This window comes from Pangasianodon hypophthalmus, chromosome 13 (assembly GCF_027358585.1).
Source record: "Pangasianodon hypophthalmus isolate fPanHyp1 chromosome 13, fPanHyp1.pri, whole genome shotgun sequence".
NCBI classification, from domain to species: Eukaryota; Metazoa; Chordata; class Actinopteri; order Siluriformes; family Pangasiidae; genus Pangasianodon; species Pangasianodon hypophthalmus.
The window spans coordinates 14,754,350-14,779,593 of NC_069722.1; the positions used below are offsets into that span (position 1 = coordinate 14,754,350).

The window sequence follows — 25,244 nt, forward strand, 5'->3', positions numbered from 1 at the left end:
CATGTTGCTGATTTGTGGGTGCTTATTAACAAGCAGTTTCTCCCTTTCTCCCTTAGTGAGCTAAGCTGTTGTGTATGCATGTGCTAGAGTGTGAGCTGAAAGGATAGAGTTAGAATGGCTGCAAAGCAGCCAAGCCCAGTTTGCCTGTTTTCTTTTTTCCCTTTTAAATAACAGGCTGTGGCTCAAGAAAAATAAAAGCTCAAGTGCATTCTCATCTTGAGTCCTCTGTCAGCTGTCATTTGTCACACTTATGCCAATACCTGGGGGATACATGCAGACATGGACTCAAGCACAGATTGTCCAGTCTCTAGCCCAGATGCAGGAGTGACAGCATCAGGCACTTATGAGTCTGCAGCAGCAGCAGGAGATCTTCACCAAAATTGTGGATGAGCAAGCTGCAGACCAAGCCGCCGTCCAGAGCCTGCTAGCCTCCTGCTCTTCCTTTCCGACATGCCCCTAGTTAAACTTGTAGGTACCATGTATCCACAGATAGGGGGTGCACTTTTATTAAACTACTTTTACAGCAAACGGAAGTACATAAGGTGAGTATATGTCACCCCCACAAACCATCAAAAGGACTTCACCAGTCTTTGTCTTCTCTCTCTGGAGTGTAAAAAAACAGAAGCTCTCATTATAACCCTATGGCAGGGCATGTCATGGTAGACAATACACTAGTCTGGCTAATGGCTTGTTTTTACTAGCCTGACATTAGCAGTGATGTACACAAAAAGAATTGGCCTGAATCTCTTCGGGTCATTAGAATGGTCAGCACAAGGATATCGCTTCATATTAGTTCTTGTGAACTATGTGATACAATGTCCCAAAGCAGTGCCTCCATGAATGATCTCCATGAAGAGCATGGCTGAGGCACTGTTTTGAGTATTCTCCTGACTTGGGATCCCAAAAGAGATCCTAACTGATCAGTGCAAGTCATTCACAGTATGACACATACACAGCGCAAACACGATGAATTATTGAAGAATTAAAGCAATCTGCACTGGTGTATTTCCACCCTCAAATGGACAGGTTAGTGGAGCGCCTCATTAAAAATATGATTCGTAAATTCATGCAAGAGAAGAGCTGAAATTGGGATAAATGATTGGAAGCCTTATTATTTGCCCCAGGCCTTCACTGAGTTTTCCCCTTGTGATTAAAGAAAACTGGGAAAACATACCAACTCCCAGTAAAAATTAAGTTCAGTATATCCTGGACCTGTGAGCAAAACTCCAGACATTGGGTCAAAGGTTCTATAATAGGTGATCCCAAATGAGACAGTTTGCACTGGGAGATAAAGTCCTAGTATTTCGTCCCATCTCTAGTTTGAAATTGCTTGTCAAGTGGCAAGGGCCCTTTCAAACTGAGTCAGCTGTTTATTAACTTATCCACAATTTTATTATTTTGTAAATCAATTAATGGAAATGAATTTAAATGTGGTAAATAATACATACACAATATGAATTATGTTCATACTATCTCAATACTCATCGTCAGTACTAACATCAGTTCATGTTATCTTATCCTACTTGTCGTACCTTACCTAATCCTTCATTGCTGAGTGTTTCTCAACAATTCTGAACACATCTTCGAAGTTTAGTCTAGCAGCACTGGCAAAGATGAGGTGAAAAATCTTTCCATTGCCAGTGTTTCTGTGGTAAACAGTCGTCTGCAAGGCTGGAAATCATTTTACCCGGTGTCTTCCTACACCCATTGGACAGGTTTATATATTTGGTTATTTATTACAGGTTTGTTTATTTAGCTTGTTAAACTGTGATATATCACAGGCTGTGACACTGGGTTGTACAGCTATCATAATTTCTTCCCCTTAAATGGCATACTCAATGTGAAGTATGTCAGTTGTTCTCTTAATCTCAACTGAAATTAACCTCACTTGGCCTTCATCATAAGAAAGAAACAGTGAAGGATCAATTAAATGAAATTAGTATTTTAATGAAGCAGAGGCAAAAATTTAAATTCATAATAGGTCCAACTTGTTACCATGTGGACTACTAGTTCAATAAATAATCACAGCCACCCAAAACAAGGACCTTTTGATGATTGAAGCAGTGAAGGGTCAAATAAAAAGGATTGCAAGAACTTTCTGAGGCCTTAGTGAGAGGACACACCAACAGAACTCTAAGAGCGTCATACTACCTTTTGAGTATTTTTTATATATAAAAGGTTAATGTGAAGTGGAAATACCGAAAATAATATAACAGTATCAGGAACTACTTATGGTGCTAATTAAGCTAACCAATAACAATGTATAATAATCAAAAATACAAAGATAATGATAGCGCTGCGGACTTGACCTGACTATATTTAAGAGATAAAAAAAATTCATAAAATAAGTCAGCCATTTATAGCAACTGATACAAGACTTTTACTTATTCATCGGTCTGTGTGGCTCTGTTGCTGCTACTCCTTGGCGCATTAGTGAAGCGCCGTTAAAAGGCTTAGTATTCCCAGAGACAGCAGCTGTCCATAGTAGTGACGTCACACTTGAGAGTGCCTCCTTGGTCAGCACGCAGGTATTTGCTGTTTTTGCTCTTGATGGCCATTTGTCCATGCTCCACAAACTCCAGAAAGAAGTTCTCTGGCTCTTCACCATCTGCACACACCAGGTCACTGCTAGTGACGTACCAGAACTTTCCACTTCCACCTATGAAGGAACCCAACCAGTTAGTTGTTTCTTTTTTTTTTCTACAAGAACACAGCTGAGGAAGCTAGACACTAAACTAGAGCTACTTATATCACTTAAAATTCATATAGTAGAATGTCTGCAAAATAAGTATTCCTACATTCAAAGAGACTATGCACAATTCTAAATTTGATTTGACTTACATTTTATATGATATGCACCATCGCTGTAGAGCAATGAGAAGATGTCATAAACAGAGCGGTTGACGTTCAGTGTATTGGAGCTCTTGTGGTGACAAACAAAGCCGTTCACCCCTCGCAAGATTAAGATTGGACGGTTGATCAGCTTCAATAAGAACTGCTCATCACTGCCTAAAGGCACACAAGAAGAGAGAAAGCTTATCCTTTGTTCCTTTTTTCAGGTGTGATAGCAGCAATGGCATTTGAATGAGTCAGTAAGGCCAGGTATCTGACCTATTATCTTATTACCTATGATCTTATTACCTATACACACTCACCCACTGTATCACTGACTGCAGCAAGCTGTCCATTTTTCCTGTTGCAGACATATTTTCCATTATTAGCTTTTAGAGCCACTCTTCCCCCAAGCCATTCAATGTCGAACATTGTGTTGGGCTCACTGTTGGTGAGTGAATACACAATATATTAATTCTAAGCATATTATAATATATTCATTATAAATTCATTCAAATAAAAATCTAGCAGGAGTCTAGTATTGTTATTGTTATTGTGTAGTTGCACTCAATTTGCTACAGGCTACTGTACTATTGTTTTTGTTTTTGTATTTGTATTGTTATTGTTTTGTACATAAGTCAATATTGCACATAGAGATATACTTCATGTTACTGCTACATGTGAACACATTACTGTTACTACATGTACTGTAATATTGTTTTGCACAACCAATATTGCACATGTTACTGTACTATTGTTTTGCACAAGTCAACATTGCACACTCACACATACAGATGTACATAGTCTATATTTCTATATTTCTATATACATAATCTATATTTCTACTTCTGCAACATAGCTACACGTTATTATGTTTGTTTGTATGTATGTGTATGTCTGTTTTTATTTTCTACATAGTTTGTGTCTATCTTGGCATTCAATGTGGACAGCAAAGAAAGAATTTCATTGTACAGGGAAACTTGGTTTCCTCACGGTGCACATGACAATAAACGCTTTGAATCTTTGAATCCTGAATCTTGAATCTAGTATATTGCCACTATATGGTCGCATGAATAGTCCAAGTTATTTTCACATGAATCACTGCAAATTTAGTTTAATTTAATAATAAGGCCTCCACCCTCAAGTGCTTATAAAATAGCACTTGATCCAGCATGTCCTAGTATTATTTTAATTCGCTATCTTTTGTTGAAATAATAAACTAATGGCAATATAAGTAAGTAAGTGTAGTTCATAATTATTTCTATAAAGAATTCAGTCCTCTATCAATGTCTCCTATGTGTGTAATGCCCCTTTGGTTCTCCTTGTTTTAAACCTAAAAACTGGATATTGGGAAAAAAAAGAGTAAGCCAAATTTCAGTAATGGTAAAAATGCATACAGACATTGCCTTACATTTCTGTGGCTGTAGTATGGATGCCTGCATGAATGACGAGTGTCCAATAATTCCCTGAATTAGTTCTGAACATGCATTTCTTAGTCTTTTGGTCAATTTCCATCTGAAATGTCTCCTGATCTGTTTCCTCATCCTGATTGGCTGAGATGCTGACACCTGGAAAAAGGATGTATTTGTGAGGGTGTTCAGTGGTTTTAATACTGAAACAAAAGCTTGATTTCTGCCATAGGGTCACCCTTTACATTTTTATAAGCCCCAGCAGGCAAAGAGGTAATTAGAGCATCTGAAAGCACCCTATATTGTAGTGTTTCTTTTTAGGTTTCTGGGAACTTAATGGCATGAATAAGCAATTGATTTTATTAATCAGCCTAGGGCAGAGGAAATAGTATATGCATGTCACAGACTAGTTAGCACGATCTCATTGTAGATTTGTGCCCAGTGCTGGCTTTTTTTCATTATTAGCAACCATGTCAGTGGGAGAATATTCCTTTAGTCTAAGACAATGTGATGAGGAAGTGTTCTGTGTCTTTTACCATGGTGTCTAGAGGTGAAATGTTAAACAATGTGCCAAATGCTGATGCCACTTAATGAGTAAGGAAAAAGTTACTTAAGGAGTAAGTTAATGTATAAGGAAGTAATACAGATATCTCACAAAACCCTTAACAAACATAAATTGCTTGTTACCCTTCTTCCCTACAGGGTTGTGCATTTAAATACATGTAGATAAAAAAAAAACATAGCATATAAACACACATTACATCGTGGCATTTCTAAGAATTACCTACTAACTCTTGTTGTAAGCCTGTTACTAGAATAATCCTGCACCTACACCTTCCTCCCAGCCTGTTCATTTGCTTGCTGCAGTAGATCTATCCATGGTGCAATGCAAATGTGCAGTGAAGGACCAACTAAGCAGCTTTATGTGCCTTACTCCAACCAGTATAAATCAGTGGGGAGCTAAAGTAAAGAAATGTAAACAAATGTAAAGAAAATTTCTTAGTCCCTATTTCTTCACATTTTAAAAAAATATATTTCTTTACATAAGCTCTTGCAATACTCAAAAATTTACAACTGAGCTCTCACTACGACATACTGTACATTACTTCTTATTCCACTGGTTCCAGATTCTGAAGAGGCTTATAGTAGTTCAACCTAAGATTTGCTCCATTTGCGAGACATTTAGTTAATGTAATTTCTGAACACTCTCCAATTAAATACTAATGAATAAAATTGGATTTATAGAAGATGAATGCAATTTTATTGATATTACTTATTGCTGGAGCTATGCCAGCCATATTACCATGATTAAAAGCAATCAATCTGCTTCTTCCTCAGTATTTTCTCTAAAAAGTATGATTTAAAAAAAAAGTATGCCCGAATTAAGTCTTGCATATTAGATCTTTTTCTTCTGCCTGCCACCCCCCTCAATCAAACAAACCTTTTTAACCCTTTTATATGGCTCACTTGTTTGTTATAACAATAATACCATATACCAGACAAAAGAGCTAACTTATGCTTCCTACAAAACCCATAAATGCCTTGCTTAAGACTAGATAGCTGATGACTTCTTTTGCTGTGTGTTGCAGTTTCAGTACTGCGGTTGCAGTATCCTGTACAATAAAATATTTCTCAAAAAATATTTTGATCATCTAGTATTTCCATAGTTTAGGCACGACCTTGATCAAATATTGAAAATGAATGTCACGTGGGAAGCATCTTAATTTCTCCTCTCTGTTTACTCATCAAACCTCACCCTGAGTTCTTTCCATTCCATTCTCGGGCACTGTTTTCCTATTCAGAAGCTTATTTTGGCCTTCAGGGTTACACTAGCCCATTATCCCATTACTATTATTAAAGTAATATGAGTGTTGCTGGCCTGTAATTTGTATGAGTTCAGAACAAGACTGCAGACCTTTGGGAACCAGGTCTACAGATATATGTGCCTAAAAAAAGCAACTGGATTGTTCCAAATGTCTACCTGTGCTCTTAGCAATCATAGTTCACCGTGGTGACCTCAAGGTGTAGTGTTTGGTGGGTTATAGTTTACAAAGTTTAAAGCAACGAAAGAATCTCATATCTGAAAATAACAATAAAATAACATTGTTTAAAATGGCATGCTACCCAGCTAAGCTAAACCTGAGACTCCAGTTTTAGCTAGTTCATTTGCTAGGTAAATTATTGTACACAGCAAATATCTGCCTTGTCACTAGCTAATATGATAAAATATTTATTGGTACATTTGCACTTCCCAAATTCATCACTCAATGTCCTAGTGCTTTCCAAACCAGTCTGCGAATAAATATTTTTGAAATTACTTGCATGAATGCATGAAAATAGCTCTAAATATTAAAATGAATCAGCTAAAAATAATAAACACTTCATATATTTACATTATTGAATTCATTACATTACATTACAATTACATTGCCTTACTTGCTATTTGTTCATGGTCCACCAATATACAATGTATATCTGTGCAAATTTAAGAAAGCGTAGTTGTTACCTTGACGGATAGATAGGTATCGTTTGTTCGCTGCCTGGAGAACCACTTGTGGATGACTTTCCTCCAGATCAAAAAGCTCATCTTTACCTGGCTTTGTACATCTCCCAGACTTCAAGGTGCCTGCAGGACCCATTGGGGTTAGGTACTTTCCCTCATTATCTTTGAAAGCCAGCTTATCAGACCTGAGATCCAGTGTGAAAGCTGTTTCAGGACCATAATCATTTACCAGCTTTCCATTGCTAGTGAGAAAGCGGTTGTCACAGGTTTTCACACTGTACTTTCCTTCCTTGAAGACCAGGGTAATCAGGGAGTCCACTCCCCATGGGATATCACTGTCAAAAGAAATCTCACTCTTTGAATCAGACAAGTGTGCATAGCGTTTGCGGGCTACGCTCAGAAGGTTAACCTGTGGGTGGAGGGCCAAGTGGACAGCCCACAACTCAGTTTCTCCTATGGTCTGGGCAAAGCAGGTTAGGAAATCTTCTGTGCCTCCAAAGTATCGCAGATAAGGCTCGGACTGCAAGGCCCAGCGGCCATCAGACTGAGCTACAATCAGAAAGCGACAGTCAGAGTCTGGAACCTCAGCTGCACAATTCACTTTGCCGTCTTTACCTGTGGACAGGTAACGGCCAAGGTGACTGCGAAGGAAAACCACCTGACCATCCTGGTCATCCTGCTCCAGGCTCCAGAGTTGTTTTCTCTTCATACTCGTGCCAGATGCATTTACCTTGAAGCCAAAAGTCTCAGCTGTGAGGTAGCGGTTCTCGTAATTGATGAGCCCAAATTGGAGCTTTAAAGATTTGCTTATTCCATTGGTAGCCATTTTGAGCAGATAACTACACTTTGGTATTAGATGCTTAAGATAAAAAGCAAATTGGGTGCTTTTTATTAAGGCTACAACAAATAAATGGGTCCTTTTGAAATTCCTCTAATCCTGTGGTTCCAGATTTACTCACCCTTCTGTCCTTCTTGTTGCTTACTGTCATTCAGTACTACTAAGGTTTTTTTTTTTTTTTTTTTTTTGGCTCCACGCTTCACAAGCTAATGTCTCTCTATCCTCACTGCAGTTGTACAGGTGCCTGCTTTCTTTTCCCTAATCAGTCTGGATTAGGCTCAGCAGGACAACACACCTCACGCCTCTGACATCACACAGCACAGCTCTGACTCCACCTCTCTGTCTTCTTCGTTTTTTTCCTCTTTCTGCACAAACTCTTACTGCATAAAACTATGCCACTTCTTATTTTACTTTTCATATTCCTGTCTTCCCTGACAGCCTGTGTCCGCTCGTCAATATTAGATTTGTAGTAGGTGGATAAGTGAGTGGATAAGGATCTCTGATCCATTGCTTAATTTCTCAAGAGAAACTTTTTTCTGACCATTTCATTTGTCCACTTGCTCTCTGATTTCAGTTTTTTAACTGGGAAAATATTTGTTATGCAGAACATGTGTTTGTGCGAACACATGAATTTGTGAGTTTGATAAGTGTTTCTTTACAAATAAAGGACAAGTCATGCCTTTCTCCTTTGTGCTTGTTTGTAGGTAAATTTTTTGCAATTTACATCTAGTTTGACTGCCACTATTTTTTTTTTCACAGGATCAACTTTTTCTTCCATATATGTCAGTATTTTGCCTGAAAACTAACCAATACCTTGTTTCCTTCCTTATTTACCAGTCAAGTAGGTAAGACACAAAGAACAATAATAAGGTCTACCTCACCCCCAGACTCTGCTTATCTAAGAGCATTACGGACCCTACTGAGAGTCAGCAAGTCAGTAGCGTCACATTCAGAAGTATTGAAAACACTTTGCGCCTTTGTTTTTGTGGCCAACATCTGATAAATAAATACATAACTTCAATCTAAATGTGGTCATGATCTCCTATACAGACACTTAAAGGGCCATCACAGACTTTATGTTCCATTGAAGAAAGCACTCTGCCTGAAGAGCACTGCAAACCCAGTATAAGCATTGAACTTGAACTTTTATTTACTTGACTCGCACTTATAGCATGTTGGACAGATGGCAAAATGAACAAAACACTCTTTTTTCTGCTGCTCTGCTCCATTAGTACATACTTTGCTCACTGTGGGGAGAAAGAGAGAAACATAAAGAAGTAAAATACAGATGTGCCTCATCAACTATCACGCTATTGTCCCATCTCCCAATTCACTTCCTCCCTCTAATCCATGCCCCCACATGCTACAGTCACTCCGTGACTTTATAGGTCTTGGAATGTGTACACAATTACACAAGCAGGTCTCCATTATGATTCTTACAGCCCCTGGTAGTTAGAAGGGGTGAAACCACAGGTGAAACCCCTTTTCCTAAAAGTGTAATGATAAAAGGTTGTAAGAAAATTCCCAGGACAGCCAGGAGCCTATATGGGATCATTGAGCAAGGCTTCTGCCATTCTACCTCTGTATTCTACCTAATTTGTAAGTTGCTTCAGATAAATTCATTGCCAAATGAATGAACACAATTAACTATTTACTAAGCCAATGTTTTAATAACGTTTCCACAAAAAACTTTATTGTAGTTGTGTATGTGTGGAGTTGTATTAGGCCACACCACCTCTCCGTTGCTCATCAGCTGTCAGCTTGGTACTAAAGCGAAACAAAGCATAAGGCCTCACACAGCCTCACCGGAACAATGCAAAAGACACTACCTAACACTAACCGGCCCTGCATGTCTAATCTATCCCTACTCTTCCCTCTGCATGGACATGGTATATGAGGTCAGTAAATCCTTTTAAGGGCTTAAGTTAATATTATCAGACTTTCAGTGGACAGTTGACGAACAAATTTAGGCTAATCTGCTCAGTATGGATGCTGAATGTGTCCTACAGTTGGAATTCAAAAAGAGAGAAAGTTTACATTCTTATTTACAAAGCAACTACTGTGTTTGAATCTTAAAGGGACACTAGGGTTAAAACAAAAACAATTCCATAAATCTATTTCAATTTTAGATTTCAGTGTGCTAAGGATCTTGTATGTGTTTAATGATGTATTGACTGTTAGTTTTTGTTATTTTTCACTAGTACACTGCTAATATTGGTTATGCTAGTTAATATGATAGCATTTATTATACTTATATATACTTATTATACACTTATTATTTATTTTCACTTAGTTAATACCAGTTAGTACTGGGTTGGCTTTTCACCATATTGTAATATTTGGGAAAAAATGACAAGCAATGCATAATGTTGTTATACAAATACTCTATGCATATAATGTAAAATTAGGTTCTAACACATAATCTAACAATGTAGACATAAAGCTAATTTGTAAAGAGTATCTAAACTTATCTTTTCTTTCTTATTAGAGGAAGTCTTCATGGAAATGTTGAGTCTAAAAAAATCTTAAGTTGGAATGTAAATTGGAATGTAAATTACAATCACAGAGGCTTGCCATGTGGGTGTGCTTTATGTTTCATGTTGTATATACTGTATTTGTATGTATGTATGTATTACTTAATAATAGTTAATCAATACATTTATAAGGATTTCAAGTGACCAGAAATTATTAACTCTTTAGACCTACTTCAGGCCAAAATTGCCTCAGATTAAAGTGAAAATGTTGGCCATGTCGTTGCCATGTCAGTAATTCTTTCTTAGCCATAACTTGCCCTGTACCTGTTTTGTATTTGCAACTGCATGGTTACACATATGGAAAAAAAAGTGTGCCATTTCACAGTAGGTCTTAAGGCCTAAGGATAGTCACATTTTCTGCTCAATTGTTCTGAAACTGATTTTTAGTAAATGCTTAGCAATATCTATTTTTGTTTACAGCTGCAAAAAGTGTATTCATTGTATTATGGTGATCCATTTACTTGACACTGTGGGATGTGTTTGGGTGTGCCCTGTGTGTGTGTGTGTGTGTGTGTGTGTGTGTGTGTGTGTGTGTGAAAAAGAGTTAATGTGGACAGAGCTACTTGAATTGCAAAGTAGCAGGCTCTGCTTAAGAGTCTGGGCTATTTTTCTTATGTAAAAACTTTGCCTTGGCATAAGACTGACTACTGACTCTATATTTTCTGATTTACTATTAATTCAGTCAATATCACTGCAATATCATTATCATTGCAGACGATTTTAAGTGTAGCCTTAAATTAGTTAATGGCTTTTAATGAGTAATTACATTAAAATCACTACTGCAGTTAGTGTACAAACAATTCATATTTTGGTGAACACTCATATATACATACATATACATATATACTCTTATACACTCACCAAGTACTTTATTAGGAACACTTGTACACCTACTCATTCATTCATTCAATTATATAATCAGCCAACTGTTTGGCAGCAGTGCAATGCATAAAATCATGCAGCTACAGGCCAGCAGCTTCATGTTCACATCAACCATCAGAATTGGTGGAAAAATGTGATCTCAGTGATTTTGACCATGGCATGATTGTTGGTGCCAGACAGGCTGGTTTGAGTATTTCTATAACTGCTGATCTCCTGGAATTTTCACACACAACAGTCTATAGAGTTTACTCAGAATGGTGCAATAAAGAAAAGACATCCAGTGAGCCGCAGTTCTGTGGACGGAAACACATTGTTGATGAGAGAGGTCAATGGAGAATGGCCAGACTGGTTCGAGCTGACAGAAAGGCTACAGTAACTTGGATAAGCACTCTGTACAATAATCTCAGAATGCACACCACATCGAACCTTGAGGAGGACGGGCTACAACAGCAGAAGACCACATCGGCTTCCACTTCTGTCAGCCAAGAACAGAAAGCTGAGGCTGCAGTGGGCACAGGCTCACCAATACTAGACAGTTGAAGACTGCAAAAATGTAGCCTGGTCTGATGAATCTTGATTTCTGCTGAGGCACACAGATGGTAGAGTCAGAATTTGGCTGAATCCATGGATCCAACCTGCCTTGTGTCAACAGTCCAGGCTGGTGGAGGTGGTATAATGGTGTGGGGAATGTTTTCTTGGCACACTCTGGGCCCGTTAATACCAATCCATCATCATTTGAATGCCACAGCACATTTGAGTATTGTTGCTGACCATATGCATCCCTTCATGGCCCCAATTTACCCATCTTCTAATGGCTACTTCCAGCATGATAATGCACCATGTCACAAAGCAAAATTTATCTCAAACTGGTTTCATGAACTTAGTTCAGAGCACCTTTGGGATGTGGTAGAACAGGAATTTCGCAGTTCATTTCTACAGCAGTAGTTGTTTGTAACACACATGCACAAGAGAAATCATAATAATTCATTTCATTTACACAGCATTACTTAATAACAATAAGAGCAAGAAAGGTAAAAAAAAGAGACAAATTTAAATACAAAGAGATAAAAAAAAAAAGAGATAAACTTTTACCTTCATAAATATGACAATTTTGGGGGGTTTTTTACTGCTAATTATATTGCATGCAAATTATTTAAATAAAAATATAATGAATAATTAAGATGCAGCAGACAGGTTGAATACATTAGCACAATAAGAATATTAAAAATTTGTGATACTTAATTACCACCAAAGAAACAGATGGTGTTCTTAGTCTATTTACATCCCTTCGATTCCAGCTGCTCCTGCAATCATGTTAATGCCTGGCCATCATCACATACCATGACCTCTTCCATCACTGAAGCTGTCATTTCTTTCATATGTGGAATTTTCTAGAGTGCATGAGACCACAGCTGTATCATGAAGTGTGATTATGGACATCCTGAGAGACCTCTGAGAGTTCCTTGTTCTAAGTAATGTTTACCATACCCTGTACTATCTGAGGGGAAACACTGTCATTTGGTGGCTCCACCCAGGCCATGCTCTCTGCCTCCTCACTCACATACCATGCCTGAAAGTAATCATTTGTTCTTTCCACCTCTCTGTCTCTTCCAATCTTTATGTTATTTCATGCAACGGCTTAACTGTGGACAAAGGAAAATAGAAGTCCATAAAACATGTCCATCACACTTGACCTAATTCAGTTCGTTTTACCTTTATATCCGCTGCAGATGTGCTACCTTTTTTTCTTATTGATTAGAATAAAAGCATCAAGATATACCAGAATTAACCAACCAAATGGAGAGATACGGTAGACAGAATAGTTACATTTTATAGGATGTAAACCTTTACAATGTCCACAGTTAATAGACTAAAACTAGCCTTCCATTTGCCTGACACGTCTACTACTGTGGCTCCTCTTGCCCTCCAGACCTGCCTGATTCAGCCTGATGCTCTACTTCTGCATGGCACATCTGCATTTGCGACTCACTATCTGCTGCTGTGGATGGTCCTTCATGGATACTCTAAAAATTGCTGTGGATACCCTATTGTATCTTGTATCTGGTCATAAAGGCTATGATGGTAATGAAATTTTTTTCAATACACTTAGTAATGTTTGACCTTATAGTATACAATTGAGTAATGGTTCATAATCCCAACATCATGTGTCACCCAGTAGAGGATGGGTTCCCTTTTGAATCTGGTTCCTCTCAAGATTTCTTCTTCATATCATCTCAGGGATTTTTTTTCATTGTCAATGTCACCTCTGGCTTGTTCATTAAATCTAAATCTACATCTGGATTTCTGTAAAGCTACTTTGTGACAATGTCTATTGCTAAAAGGGCTATACAAATAAAATTGAATTGAATTTAAATTGAAATATCTCGCGGTTACAGAGCTTTGTAAATTTAGGCAGCCAACCTGCTTTATGCAAAATACTAATAAATATTCCACTTATTGGGTGTATAGCATTAGAAAACTATGCCTATGTTGTAGGGGAGTCACGATCAGATGTCAAATATTATCAGATGTTTATTAAGGTTCTTCTGATGTCATGAGTCACAGAATGAGGGAGTGCTAAATGAAGACCAAGCAAATCAAGAGGGCAAGAAAATAACCAAAAGCCATGAAACAAATGAAGGTCGGGCACTGAGCAAACTGGCATTAGCTAGACAAATCCAAAAGAGCTGAAAGCTAAACGAGATCAGGCTCAAAAACAAACAGGCCTACAAACAAATGGCTCAGCAATGTCACAGGGAATGATTCTGTAGAGAGTCTTCACAAAGTCACAGAGAATAATGCTGAGTTTATATTATACAACACATTGTAATGGTGATCAGGTGCGTGTAATTAGAAATCTGGTGACTGGGAGTATGAATAGGCTAGTGGTGAGTCCAGGGATTGATCATATGATGGAGCATGGAGTCCATCAGCTGTCATGGACGCTGGCTTGGGATTATGGGATAGTTTGGATGTTCAGAAGATGTCCTCACAGCAGATACTGATGCTGATGTAACATGATACTTTATACTATAATCCATAATTGGAATGAAGGCAGATATAGTCAGTCAGACCGATCCATTAACTATCAAAAACAAAGAAACAATGGAAGAAAGATTTCCAAACCATTCGATATCTATCTATTTTTAAAAGAACATGTTTAAAAAATTAATTAAGTATAAGATAGTAACAATGGGTTATATATGTATGTATATTGGACTATATTTCAATATCTGCAGTCAGAGATTGTGGAGAAGTTAGCTAAAGGCCTCTTTCTTCAGTGTTCCCTCTGAGCATACTTAGGCTAGAAAGCCTGAATACTAATTCAAGAGGCAGCGCTTTCTGAATTCACAAGCAACATGATTAACAGGCAAGTCATAACATCTTATCATGATTGGCTTGATGTTACTGGTCTAAATCCTCAGGTTTTTTTTTTTTGTTTAAAGAGCCCAGCGTGCCACAGAGACATTTTTCCTTTGAAAATATATTATTATTATTGTTATTATTATTATTATTATTATTATTCAATTCAATTTTATTTATATGCCATTTTTAACAGTGGACATTGTCACAAAGCAGCTTTACATAAATCCGGATATAATTTTGATTGAAATTTATCCCTAATGAGCAAGCCAGAGGTGACGGTGGAAAGAAAAAACTCCCTGAGACCTCATGAGGAAGAAATCTTGAGAGGAAGCACACTCAAAAGGGAACCCATGCTCTTCTTGGTGACGCGAGAGTATAAATCATTTATAAATTATTTATAAATCATGTACCTTCTATAACTGTATACCATAGATCTTGGTCTAAATCTTGGGTTGGGAGCTTAGTTTTTAGAGTCATGGCCAGAGTGGGAATCATGGTCTAGAGCTTATTGTTCAGGATCTTATTAATAAAAGTGATGCTAGTGTCATTACTCAAGGTCATGTTGTGAGCCTTGGTCTCAGCTTCTGATGATTATAATAAGACCATAGTCTCTTCAGCTTGCTGAAAATCAGCATCTGTTCTTTCCATTTCTGCACTGTATCATCACAGTCCAAGAAAATGAGCCATTTGGAGGTTTTTTTAGCAGTGTGTACACATGGCTCTCATACAACAGATGACAACACTCCCCTTGGCAATTCCATAAATTGTAGATTAACACCACAAAACATTTAGCGGAATACCATTATTGAACTTTAATTATGAATAATCACAGCTAGTCATTGTAGAATTATTGTGTTAACAAATTTGCAAGCTAAGTATCCAATAGAACTCAAACATTGTTTGGTCAAGTCACTTTAGTATTTTTCAGGAAACTGAATTTACAGGGAACCATAATAATACTGATACCATTCTACTGCAATTTCCTCAAATCATGGAGTGGTCTGGTCACGACCCAAGTTCACATTTTTATGAAGTTGACAAAGTGCAGATCTGCAGTGCACTAATCTTTGAGGATTATTAAAAACAGCATTTGGAACACTATATCACATACTTGGTGTGTCATTAAAAACTCAAATGCTTGTACGAAGCCTGGTGAAACTTTGTTGTTTTTAAATTGAAGATGAAGATCGCAAAATCAGCTACTTACAGCTTAAGCAATATTTCATATTGTGTAGGGAAAACTATTATATATTATAAAGATAATTGTACTTGATTTAATACGTTGTGGGTTTTTTTCTTCCACATAATTTTGCAGGCTTTTCATTAAGGTCTTATAAAGGGTGTAACATGCAGTTTCTTTTTATTTTTCAGAAAACTCTCAGGTAACACAGTGGTGCAGCAGGTTCCAGGGTTCCAGGTTGGACCATGACCTGCCTATCTCGCTCATGCTACTGTCTGTTCCTGTGCATGTTCTCCCATGTCTGCATGGGTTTCCTCTGGGTTTCCTCCCAAAAATAAGGTGAATTGGCTTAGATAAATTGCCCCTAGGTGTGAATAAGTGTGTAAATGTGTGTTCATGGTGTCCCATCCAGATTGTATTCCTGCCTGCCACCCATTGTTCCTGAGATCTAGCTCTAGATTCACGGCACCCCTGATTAGGAAAAAGTGGTTACAGAAAATGAGTGAGAAAACTGTCTTCTCTCTAGTGATCAGCAGATGGAGCCATTTAACTGTCAGAAATAAGCTCTTGGTACCACTTGGTGGGAGTAGAGTCTATGAATGGTACAAAAAGGTACAAAGTTTTGATTGAGAGGCAAGAACTAAAACAAATAAAACAAATAAAAAATGTATGTGTTTTTGGTGTGGAAAAAAGATGCAGTTGATGCATTGACACAAGGATAGATCAGGATAGATCAGAATATTATGGAGTAATATAGCAAAGAGTCTAATGGCATCATTAACAACCTTTTCTCAGATACAACCCCTAAGGATAAATGTGCCAGTTCTCTTGAATTATCAGCTCAGTTTCAATCCAGTGTTGCTGCTGAAATGACATTCACATCCATATTTGCAAAAGTAACACTTCTTTTATTCATCCCATGATGAAATCATACTGTTTTAACACCCTTATTATCCACATTAAAGCCCATCCTGCTCTGTATCAACCCCCCACTGCTGTAATCAACACATTCAGCCGTACCACTGATGGATGAGACAGGAAGAGGTAGCCCCTGCTGACAGGAAACTCATTTTGATTGACAGGTGTGGTCATGCTGCTGGGCTAGGCGCTACCTTCAACAATGGTCGTAAATGTCAGTGGATGACAGCAACTGTTTAAATGACAATTTGGCTTGTTTATTCAGACGCTGAATATCACGATTAGCGACGGCAGCCCACTGGATCTCACTGCCATCTGCTTGATATATGGCTCAAGCTCTTCTTCCACAGTATACATTTTAAGAGTGTGTTTTATGTTTTTGAGTAAATTGCTGTCTTCTTTTATTACACACACCATGTTCACATATTCTTTAAATGATTCTAGTCTCCCTTTTAAATAGGAAGTTTATAACGAGAGTAATAAAATGTTTTTTGGGGGGGCGGACAAATTCCAGATTTCGTTTTATGTATAGCAAAGAAAGGCCTCAGAGAGATTCAGAGCTGCTGAAGGCAGAAGAGTCATAAGCATGTGACCATTAATGTTCAGTGAAGCGCTCACACAAACTTAGAGGTAGGTGTGGCCAGTTCAAACACCGTTATGTCTCACGTCTCATCTCACCAAGTCATCTGAGGTGTTTGAATCTCCTGATCTCTTCATCTATTTTTTGTCCGATTCTCAAGGTTTCCAGCTGAAGGGACTGTTCAATGAGCTACAGGGAGAAGTGCATTTACACATAGAGAGAGAGAGAGAGAGAGAGAGAGAGCAGAAAACTGATCAGCTTTTATAAGATCCTCCCTTTGGCCAGGACATAGATGAATGTGCTCTATCAGTCTTGGACCTTTTCAGATAAGGCCATTTTTCAGGTTTGCCATCCATTAGCACCTACTATTGCATCCATTAGCTTGTTAAACTCACAAGAGGGCATATTCAATGCGATAATGTCTATTGTTAAAAGCACTATACAAATTAAAGTACAAGCACTTGCATGGACTCTGTAATCTTGTACTATGTTGATTCATAACCCCCAAGAAAATTAGAATCTGCTAAGTAGAAGGATATCAGTGTGATATTGCGAACTCTAGATGGCCTTTATGACACTGTTACTGGTAAACTTATTTTTTGGCCTGTCCTTGATTAGTTCATTGCCATCATTGTACATAAGAGATTATGCACTTTAAAGTATTATTTTAAGGAATTTGCAATTTACATGGATGTAACTGAAAATTAATACTTGTCCTTGTACTCAATTACATTTCCATTAAAACAGCTATAATTTTTACTCCTTATGTTTTCATTTACACCTTTTAAATACTCAGTACACATCTGAAGGATCATGACTAAATTTGATCAGTTGCATACCACAGCCATCATCTTTGCACCGGAGCTGCTAGTTAGTCTCATATATTAAAAGGAAAAATAATGAAATTGTTGGATTTTGGTTGATTTCATACAAATGAAGCTGTAAGAAAAGCTATTTCCCCTAACCTAACCTTCAATTTTATAACTTTTTAAGTCATGCATATTGTTACAAATTTGCAAGTATGAGACCATGATGAAAAAAATGTCCTGACTTTTTTAATCATTTACCTTACACCTTACCTTATTGTACACTAAAGAAATCTGACGACATGACATGATCATCATACATTCACTTAAGTAGAATTTTTTTTGGTTACTTGCCTAAAGCATAATGATTACAATAAATAAAAGCCATCAGGGACCAGTTAGTGACTAAAAACCTTGACACAAATATAATCATTTAATGTTTGCTCATAAATCAAGACAATAAATTGACACAATAATAAAACTGATAGTTAAATCAGGGTAAAAGCAATAGGTTTTAAAGGCAATCCCTCATGAACTCACATGTAAATAAACACATGATTACACTTCGCATGTTATGTTTCACCCTTTTCTCACATGTATTGGACCTTCACATGTAGTGCATGTGTTTTCCTATTCACATGTGATTCTTTTTACATGATCAATTTCACATGAATCACATGAAATTGTGAATTGTATTTTCCATAACTCAATTTTCACACATGATTTTTTTTTTTTTTACTTGATTCGTTTATCACGTGTGGCTTCTCACGTGATTAATTCATTTTCAAATGCGATAACATTATTCATATGATATCACATATTTCAGGGCATGGCATGGTGAAATGCACTTTCACATATATTTCACATGGGATCACATAATATTCACATAATCACAAACATGAAATCATGTGGGAAAATATATGAAAGCATGGGAATGTATGTGATTTTTCCATAAAGGGTGGATGGTATAGATGCCCTTGTGCTTTTGTGCTTGAACTGGACAAAAACATGAGCTTCTGACCAGCTCTCATTACTGAGGGCGTGCACACATCAGCACCACAGGCTGCATTTCCCTCTCATCAGCATGTCTACATTTACTGACCCTGTAAATCCACATATCAATTCACAGACACATACCACCTTCTCACTTACATTTTATGTGGTCTAATGGGGAGCTTTGGTACACAGAGTTGAAGTGGTCATCATAATAGGCATTAAATGTCACCTGTTTAATAGTGCAGTTAGTGAGCTGTTCTTTATTTTCTTTATTTGTGGGACAAGAAGCAGAAATCAAGGGAGAATGTGTGTGGTGTTTTGATGTTTAGGAATATAAGCTACATTGGGAATGATTTATGGATAATATATGTTTTAAAACAATAAAAAATGTAACATAAATTAATTTCATGGCTTTATATTAGACAATGGTATTTTCCTATACAATTTAAAAAAAAAAATAAACTCAATTTTGACTGGGAATAACAGAAATTCAGCTCTTTTGAATGTCACTCAATATACAGTGACCCCAGAAAGTATTCACCCACTAGTTATTGTTTTTCTTTTTTGCTGTATTGTAACATAAAATAAGTATATTAGAGTGGGAGTCTTTTCTGCTCCTTTTAAAGTGACTCTCTGCAGAAATAAAATTAAATAAATTATTTAGAGGGCCTCAGAATTATTTAAAAATTTAAAAAAAAATCTAAAAACTGCTTAGTATTCACCCCTGTTTCTTTTAACAGTCTAAATTAGGACTAGTATTTAATTTTCTTGAGCACTCACAGTGAATATGTTAAGGAAGGTACACCTATGTTCAGTTGTATGGTTGCACAATAAATGCCACTGACTTTGAGTGGTCTCACAGCTAAAATGGCAGATCAGATCAGTCCTGCTGTCATGAGGACCAAGGAACTGCCCATGAAGCTTGAAGATGAAGTTTTTGGTAGGAAAAAATCTAGAATTATAAAAAGATCAGCAAAGCTTTGAACCTTCCTAGGAGCACTGTGAAATCCATTATAACGAAATGGAAAAAAATGTGGCACAACCTAGACACTACCAAGATCAGGCCAAACTGAATGTTCGGGCAAGAAGGGCATCTGTCAGAGGAGCGTCCAAGGGTCCAGCTATGACACTGAAGCAGTTACAGACCTCACTGGCTGAAATACAAGAACCTGCGCAGACCTCAACAATATCATCACCCTAAACAGATGGAGAAAGGCTAACCTAAAGGCATGCCTGGAGTTTTCTAGAAGGCATGTGACAAGATCTGTGAGCTTTTGGAAAATGATTGTGAGCCATTTGGTCTAAAAACAAAGCTTTATGTTAAGCGAAGCCCAAATAAAGCCCAGGTATCATCATTCCTACCATCAAGGACGGTGGTGGTAGCATCATGCTCTGAGGTTGATTTCCAGCAGGAGGAACAGGAAATCTTGTTGCCTTCCAGGACAACATGGATGGAGCCAAATACAAGCAAACTCTTGAGGAGAGCCTTTCCAGTCTGCCAGAAATCTGTGTCCAAGGTGAAGATTAACCCAATGACAATGACCCAAACACAGGGCAAAATCTACAAAGAAATGGCTTGGGAAAAAAGGTTTGTGTTTTGGAATGGCCAAGTCAAAGTCCAGATGTAAATCCAATTGAAAATCTATGGCATGACCTGAAAACTGCTGTCCACCAACATTCTTCATCTAATTTGGGAGTAAGAGAAAATTTGCATTGAAGAATAGGGAAAAGTGCCAAGATGTGCCAAGCTTGCAGAGACATGTCAAAGCTGTAATTGCTGCAAAAAATAAAATGCACTAGGTATCGATTCTAAGGAGTGAATGCTTATCAATTAAGCAGGGTCTAGATTTTTTTTTTATTTTTAATGTAAATGTAAATCATTTATTTATTTATTTATTAAATGCTATTCAGGTTTGTATTCATGTATTAGTGTAACGTTGGGTCCTGTGCATGCTCTCCTTGTGTTCACATGGGACTCCCACTGTAAAAACATGTAAGTAGGTGGATTGGTGATGCTAAGTTGCCCCTAGGGTGTGAATATGTGTGTTCGTGGTGTCCTGTGATGGAGTGGCATCCCATCCGTGGTGAATTCTACTTGCACCCTGTGTTACCAAGATTGGCTATGGATTCACTTTGACCCTGACCAAGATTAAGCAGTTACTTTTTTTTTTTTTTTGGTTTTTAAGTCTTTTAGAGAATAAAAGTATATTATTTGACTGTAATATTTAATGCTGTTATATCATACAACAGTACAACCCCTTGTTTAATTTTAAAGCTTCATCTTAAACATATCTTAAATGAGATTTAAGTTAAATGGGTTTTTATTTTTGGAGAAGTGATAGATAATTTTTAAAACACCAAATACAACTCCATGATTAAGTATAATTTCACTTTGAATTTAGAAGCTATTTCAGCTCTCAGAACACCTGACCCTGATACCCCAGATTTAATGGAAGCTGCAGTAGAAAAGAAATGTGGACTGGAAAGAGAAAAAATAAATGCTTATTTAAATCCAGAGAAAACAAAGTAACCTTTGTGCCTCTTTTATGAACATGTATGTTACCTGCCCAGATTTGTGATTTTTCTATTAGATATCTGAAAACAATCTTATCTTATAGCTAGATAAAAGCAAAGTCATTTTGTGTGATCTCATATAATTCGCTCTCCAGGCTCATAGCTGTGCCACACTATGACATATATTCTCTCTCAATACATCTTGGCTCTTATAAATCCATCGTCTTGCTATTTGTCTCCATGCCTGTGTATGTATCTCCCTCTCTGCTTTCACTCTTTAATATATGCTATTGCAATCTAAACCAGGCCGGAAGCGTGATGGCACGTGATGTAGTTTATTGCATTCCCACACACAGTGCCTGTAAAAGAGGGACAGATTTACACACAGGAGTGTAAATTGTGAACAGGCAAGACACACTGCACTTTGTGCCATTCAATGCCAGGGGTTGAAGGATAGATACAGATTTCTAACTGCTCAAATGTATTCTGTTTTTGAGCTGTAACTATAACATATACCTGCTCTAAATAACTGTGTTCCTCAAACTGACCTCAAATAATGAGGCAGAAGCTACTATAAGTAGTACTAATACCAGTAACATTGTACCAGGAATGTTTATTGTCCTGTGAGAAATGCAGTAATTGACATGAGTTCCTTACCAAAAACACACCACTGTCAGATAGTTTAGCAGGTCTGCAGATTTATACCTAGCTTTTTCATCATTTTTCATAGTGTTATAACTACCAGCAGATACTAACAACAGAGGATACGTTTGTCACTCAACTGATTTTAAAAATGTATCCTCTGTAGCGCCCTCTATCTGCTGGTAGTTATAACACTCTTGGCATGCCCTCCTTTTTGTAGCTGGCTTGGCGTGTGTCTGAGGTAGAGCATGCTTGATGCTCACTTTGCCAGCATAATTCTAATTTATGTCCTATTGGGATCCATAATTTGACCAACAAAAGTCATTTAGCAGATCATTCCAGCTGTCTTTGATTGCAATGAACCAGACCCCCATTCAGGAACAATTGCTGACATATTACTTACAGCAGATTTCAGAAGTTATTTCCATGAAGGTTTTATCATTAATGGATCTATCTAGAATCTTACCATATGTCAATAATAATTACCATATGTAATAAATATCGAAATCCTTATAGTGTCATGAAATTAAGGGAAATATTGAATTAAAAGAAGACAAAAGAAAATGAAAAAAGGAAATGCCCCCAAAATGGTGGCAAGGCAGAACCACAATATAAACGAAAACTGTAACTGCTACTATCTGTTCTGTTCTGTTCTGTTCTTCTTTCGGTTGCTCCCATTAGGGGTCGCCACAGTAGGTCATTGGTCCGCATATTTGATTTGGCACAGTTTTTACGCCAGATGCCCTTCCTGACGCAACCCTCCCCAATTTTATCCAGGCTTGAGACCGGCACTGAGAGTGCACTGCAACTGCTACTATCTTAAAGGTTTTTTTTGTACTTATCTTTGTAGTGTTTATAGATAAACTATGAAACATATTACAGAATTAATTAGAGTCATGACCTGTTGCAATAGTTACATCATTACAGTTCTGGAAAAAGTTTCAAGAAAGCTTCAATTTTTCATGGTCCTGTGGATATAAAAAGCCTGCACACCCCTGTTAAAATGGCAGGGTTTTTTTGTGAAGTAAAAGAATGACACTAAGATAAATCATGTCAGATATTTTCCCACCTTCAGTGTGAAATTGCAAAGTATACAAATAAAGTGAAAAACATTCAGAAACCTCTTGAGGGGAAATTTTTTTTAAAAAGGTGTGCACACCCCTAAACTAATACTTTGTTTTTTGATTTTATTACATGACTCATTCTTTTTGGGTAAGAGTCTATCGGCATGGCACATTTTAGATCCGTCAAATTGTAAAGGCTTCTCCTGTGCACAGCCCGCTTCAGGATTTTTAGTTGGACTCAGGTCTGGACTCTGGCCAGGCCATTCAAAAACATTGATCTTTTGGTTAAACCATTCCTTTGTTGATTTGGATGTATGCTTTGGGTCAATGTCGTGCTGAAAGGTCCTTTTCATCTTCAGCTTACCTGAATGCCTGAATGTTTTTGCACTAAAATCGACTGATATTTGTAGCTATTCATGATTCCCTCCATCTTGATAAAAGCCCCAGTTCTGGCTGAAGAAAAGCAGCCCTGAAGCATGACGCTGCCACCACCATGCTGCACCATGGGTGTGGTGTTGTTTTAGTGATGTATTGTATATGTTTGGTTTTTTGCACCAAACATACCTTTTGGAATTATGGAAATATTATACCTTTTGGAATTGGCTTCATCAGACCATAACACATTTTGCCACATGGTTTGGGGTGATTTAGTTGATCTTGGATATTTTTTGTGAGAAAGGACTTCCATCTAGCCACCCTACCCCATAACACAGACATGTGAAGTATACATGAGATTGTTGTCACATGCAGAGAGGAATCAGTACTTGTCAGATATTCCTGCATCTCCTTTAATGTTGCTGTAGGTCTCTTGGCAGCCTCCCTGGTAAGTTTTTGTCTTGTCCTTTTGTAAATTTGGAGGAACGTCCTGTTCTTGGTAATGTCACTGTGCTGCTCCATTTTCTCAATTTGTTGACAATGGCCTTCATGGTGTTCCATGGTACATCTAATATTTTGAAACAGGATAGGATGTGCACATCCAAAAAAGTTATTTAACAGGTGCATGGCCAAAAAATCTAAATAAATCATGGAAGGAAAAAAGGGACGACACACTGCTATAATGCTCTCTATCTAATGCTTTGGAAATACTTTTATACCACTCTCCTGGTTGATACCTTTCGACAACTGAGATCCCATACAGGCTTTGTAAGCTCTTTGTGGACCATGACTGACAGCAGTCAGATGAAACCAAAAAGATGTCAAGAAAATCCTACAGAAACAGCTGATCGTTATTTGGGGTTAATCAGAATAATTTCATCTATGACAGCTGTATGATAATTACTTTTGAACATGAGATTGAATGTGATTGGTTCATTCTGAGCACAGCCACATTCCAAGTTATAAAAGGGTGAGCACACTTATGCAACCAGGTTATTATAACTTTTTTTTATTTTTCCTATTTTTCCCTAAAATGTTTTTGATTGTTTTTCACTTAATTTTTATGTGCTGTAATTTCACATTGAGGGTGGAAGAAGTTCTCACATGATTTATCTTGGTTTTATTTTTTCTTCACAAAATCCTGCCATTTTAACAGATGTGTGTAGACTTTATACAGGTCTGACATTATATAGATTTTTTTCAGGAGTATAGTATAACATGATTTCATTCGACCAGTGTTTACGGAACATTGTGACTACAGACCTCCATTTGACTAAAGACCACATACTTTTTCCCAGCAGCACCAACAAGTGAGATAAAATTTGATAAAAATGTAGCATTGACCATAGTAATGTAGTATTGGGTGCTGGTTCTACTGGAAGTATTGGGAGCTGGATCTAAAAAAAATCTTGAGAATATCAGGATAATATACAGCTGGCCATCACGTATAGGACATCTCATTCTTCTACTTTACATCTCTGGCATGGAGGAGAAATATAATTTTCAAGAATCCTTAGCCTACTTCGAGTGCACCATGTTGTATCAGTTTGGCATTGATGCACAAAAAAAAGCAATAAAACAATAAAAGATTTGTAGGAAGTATATTTTATGGTGTAAGAATGATGTTGGGTGAATATGAATGCATACGAATATGAATCATTTCATCATTTTATTTAGATCATTTTATATTTTAATTTTCTCTTCAGAGGCAATGAGTGCATCTCTTAATGGGTTTAAAAGTAGGCTTTCAAATGGTCAAGGGTTAGTGAGGGCATATTTAATCCCTGCACTGATTGAATCAGTCA

General features: G+C 37.3%; 1 protein-coding gene across 1 annotated transcript; it reads right to left on the reverse strand.

Annotated features, from left to right (window-relative positions):
* Positions 1-1,492: 1,492 nt before the first annotated feature.
* Positions 1,493-7,827, reverse strand: fscn2a (fascin actin-bundling protein 2a, retinal). Its single transcript, XM_026917075.3, has 5 exons — positions 6,748-7,827; positions 4,244-4,400; positions 3,156-3,277; positions 2,842-3,009; positions 1,493-2,659 (listed from the first exon to the last, which is right to left on the reverse strand). Exons 1-5 carry the CDS (start codon positions 7,568-7,570, stop codon positions 2,454-2,456), a joined length of 1,476 nt encoding a protein of 491 aa, XP_026772876.1. The 5' UTR covers positions 7,571-7,827; the 3' UTR covers positions 1,493-2,453.
* Between the last annotated feature and the right edge of the window lie 17,417 nt (positions 7,828-25,244).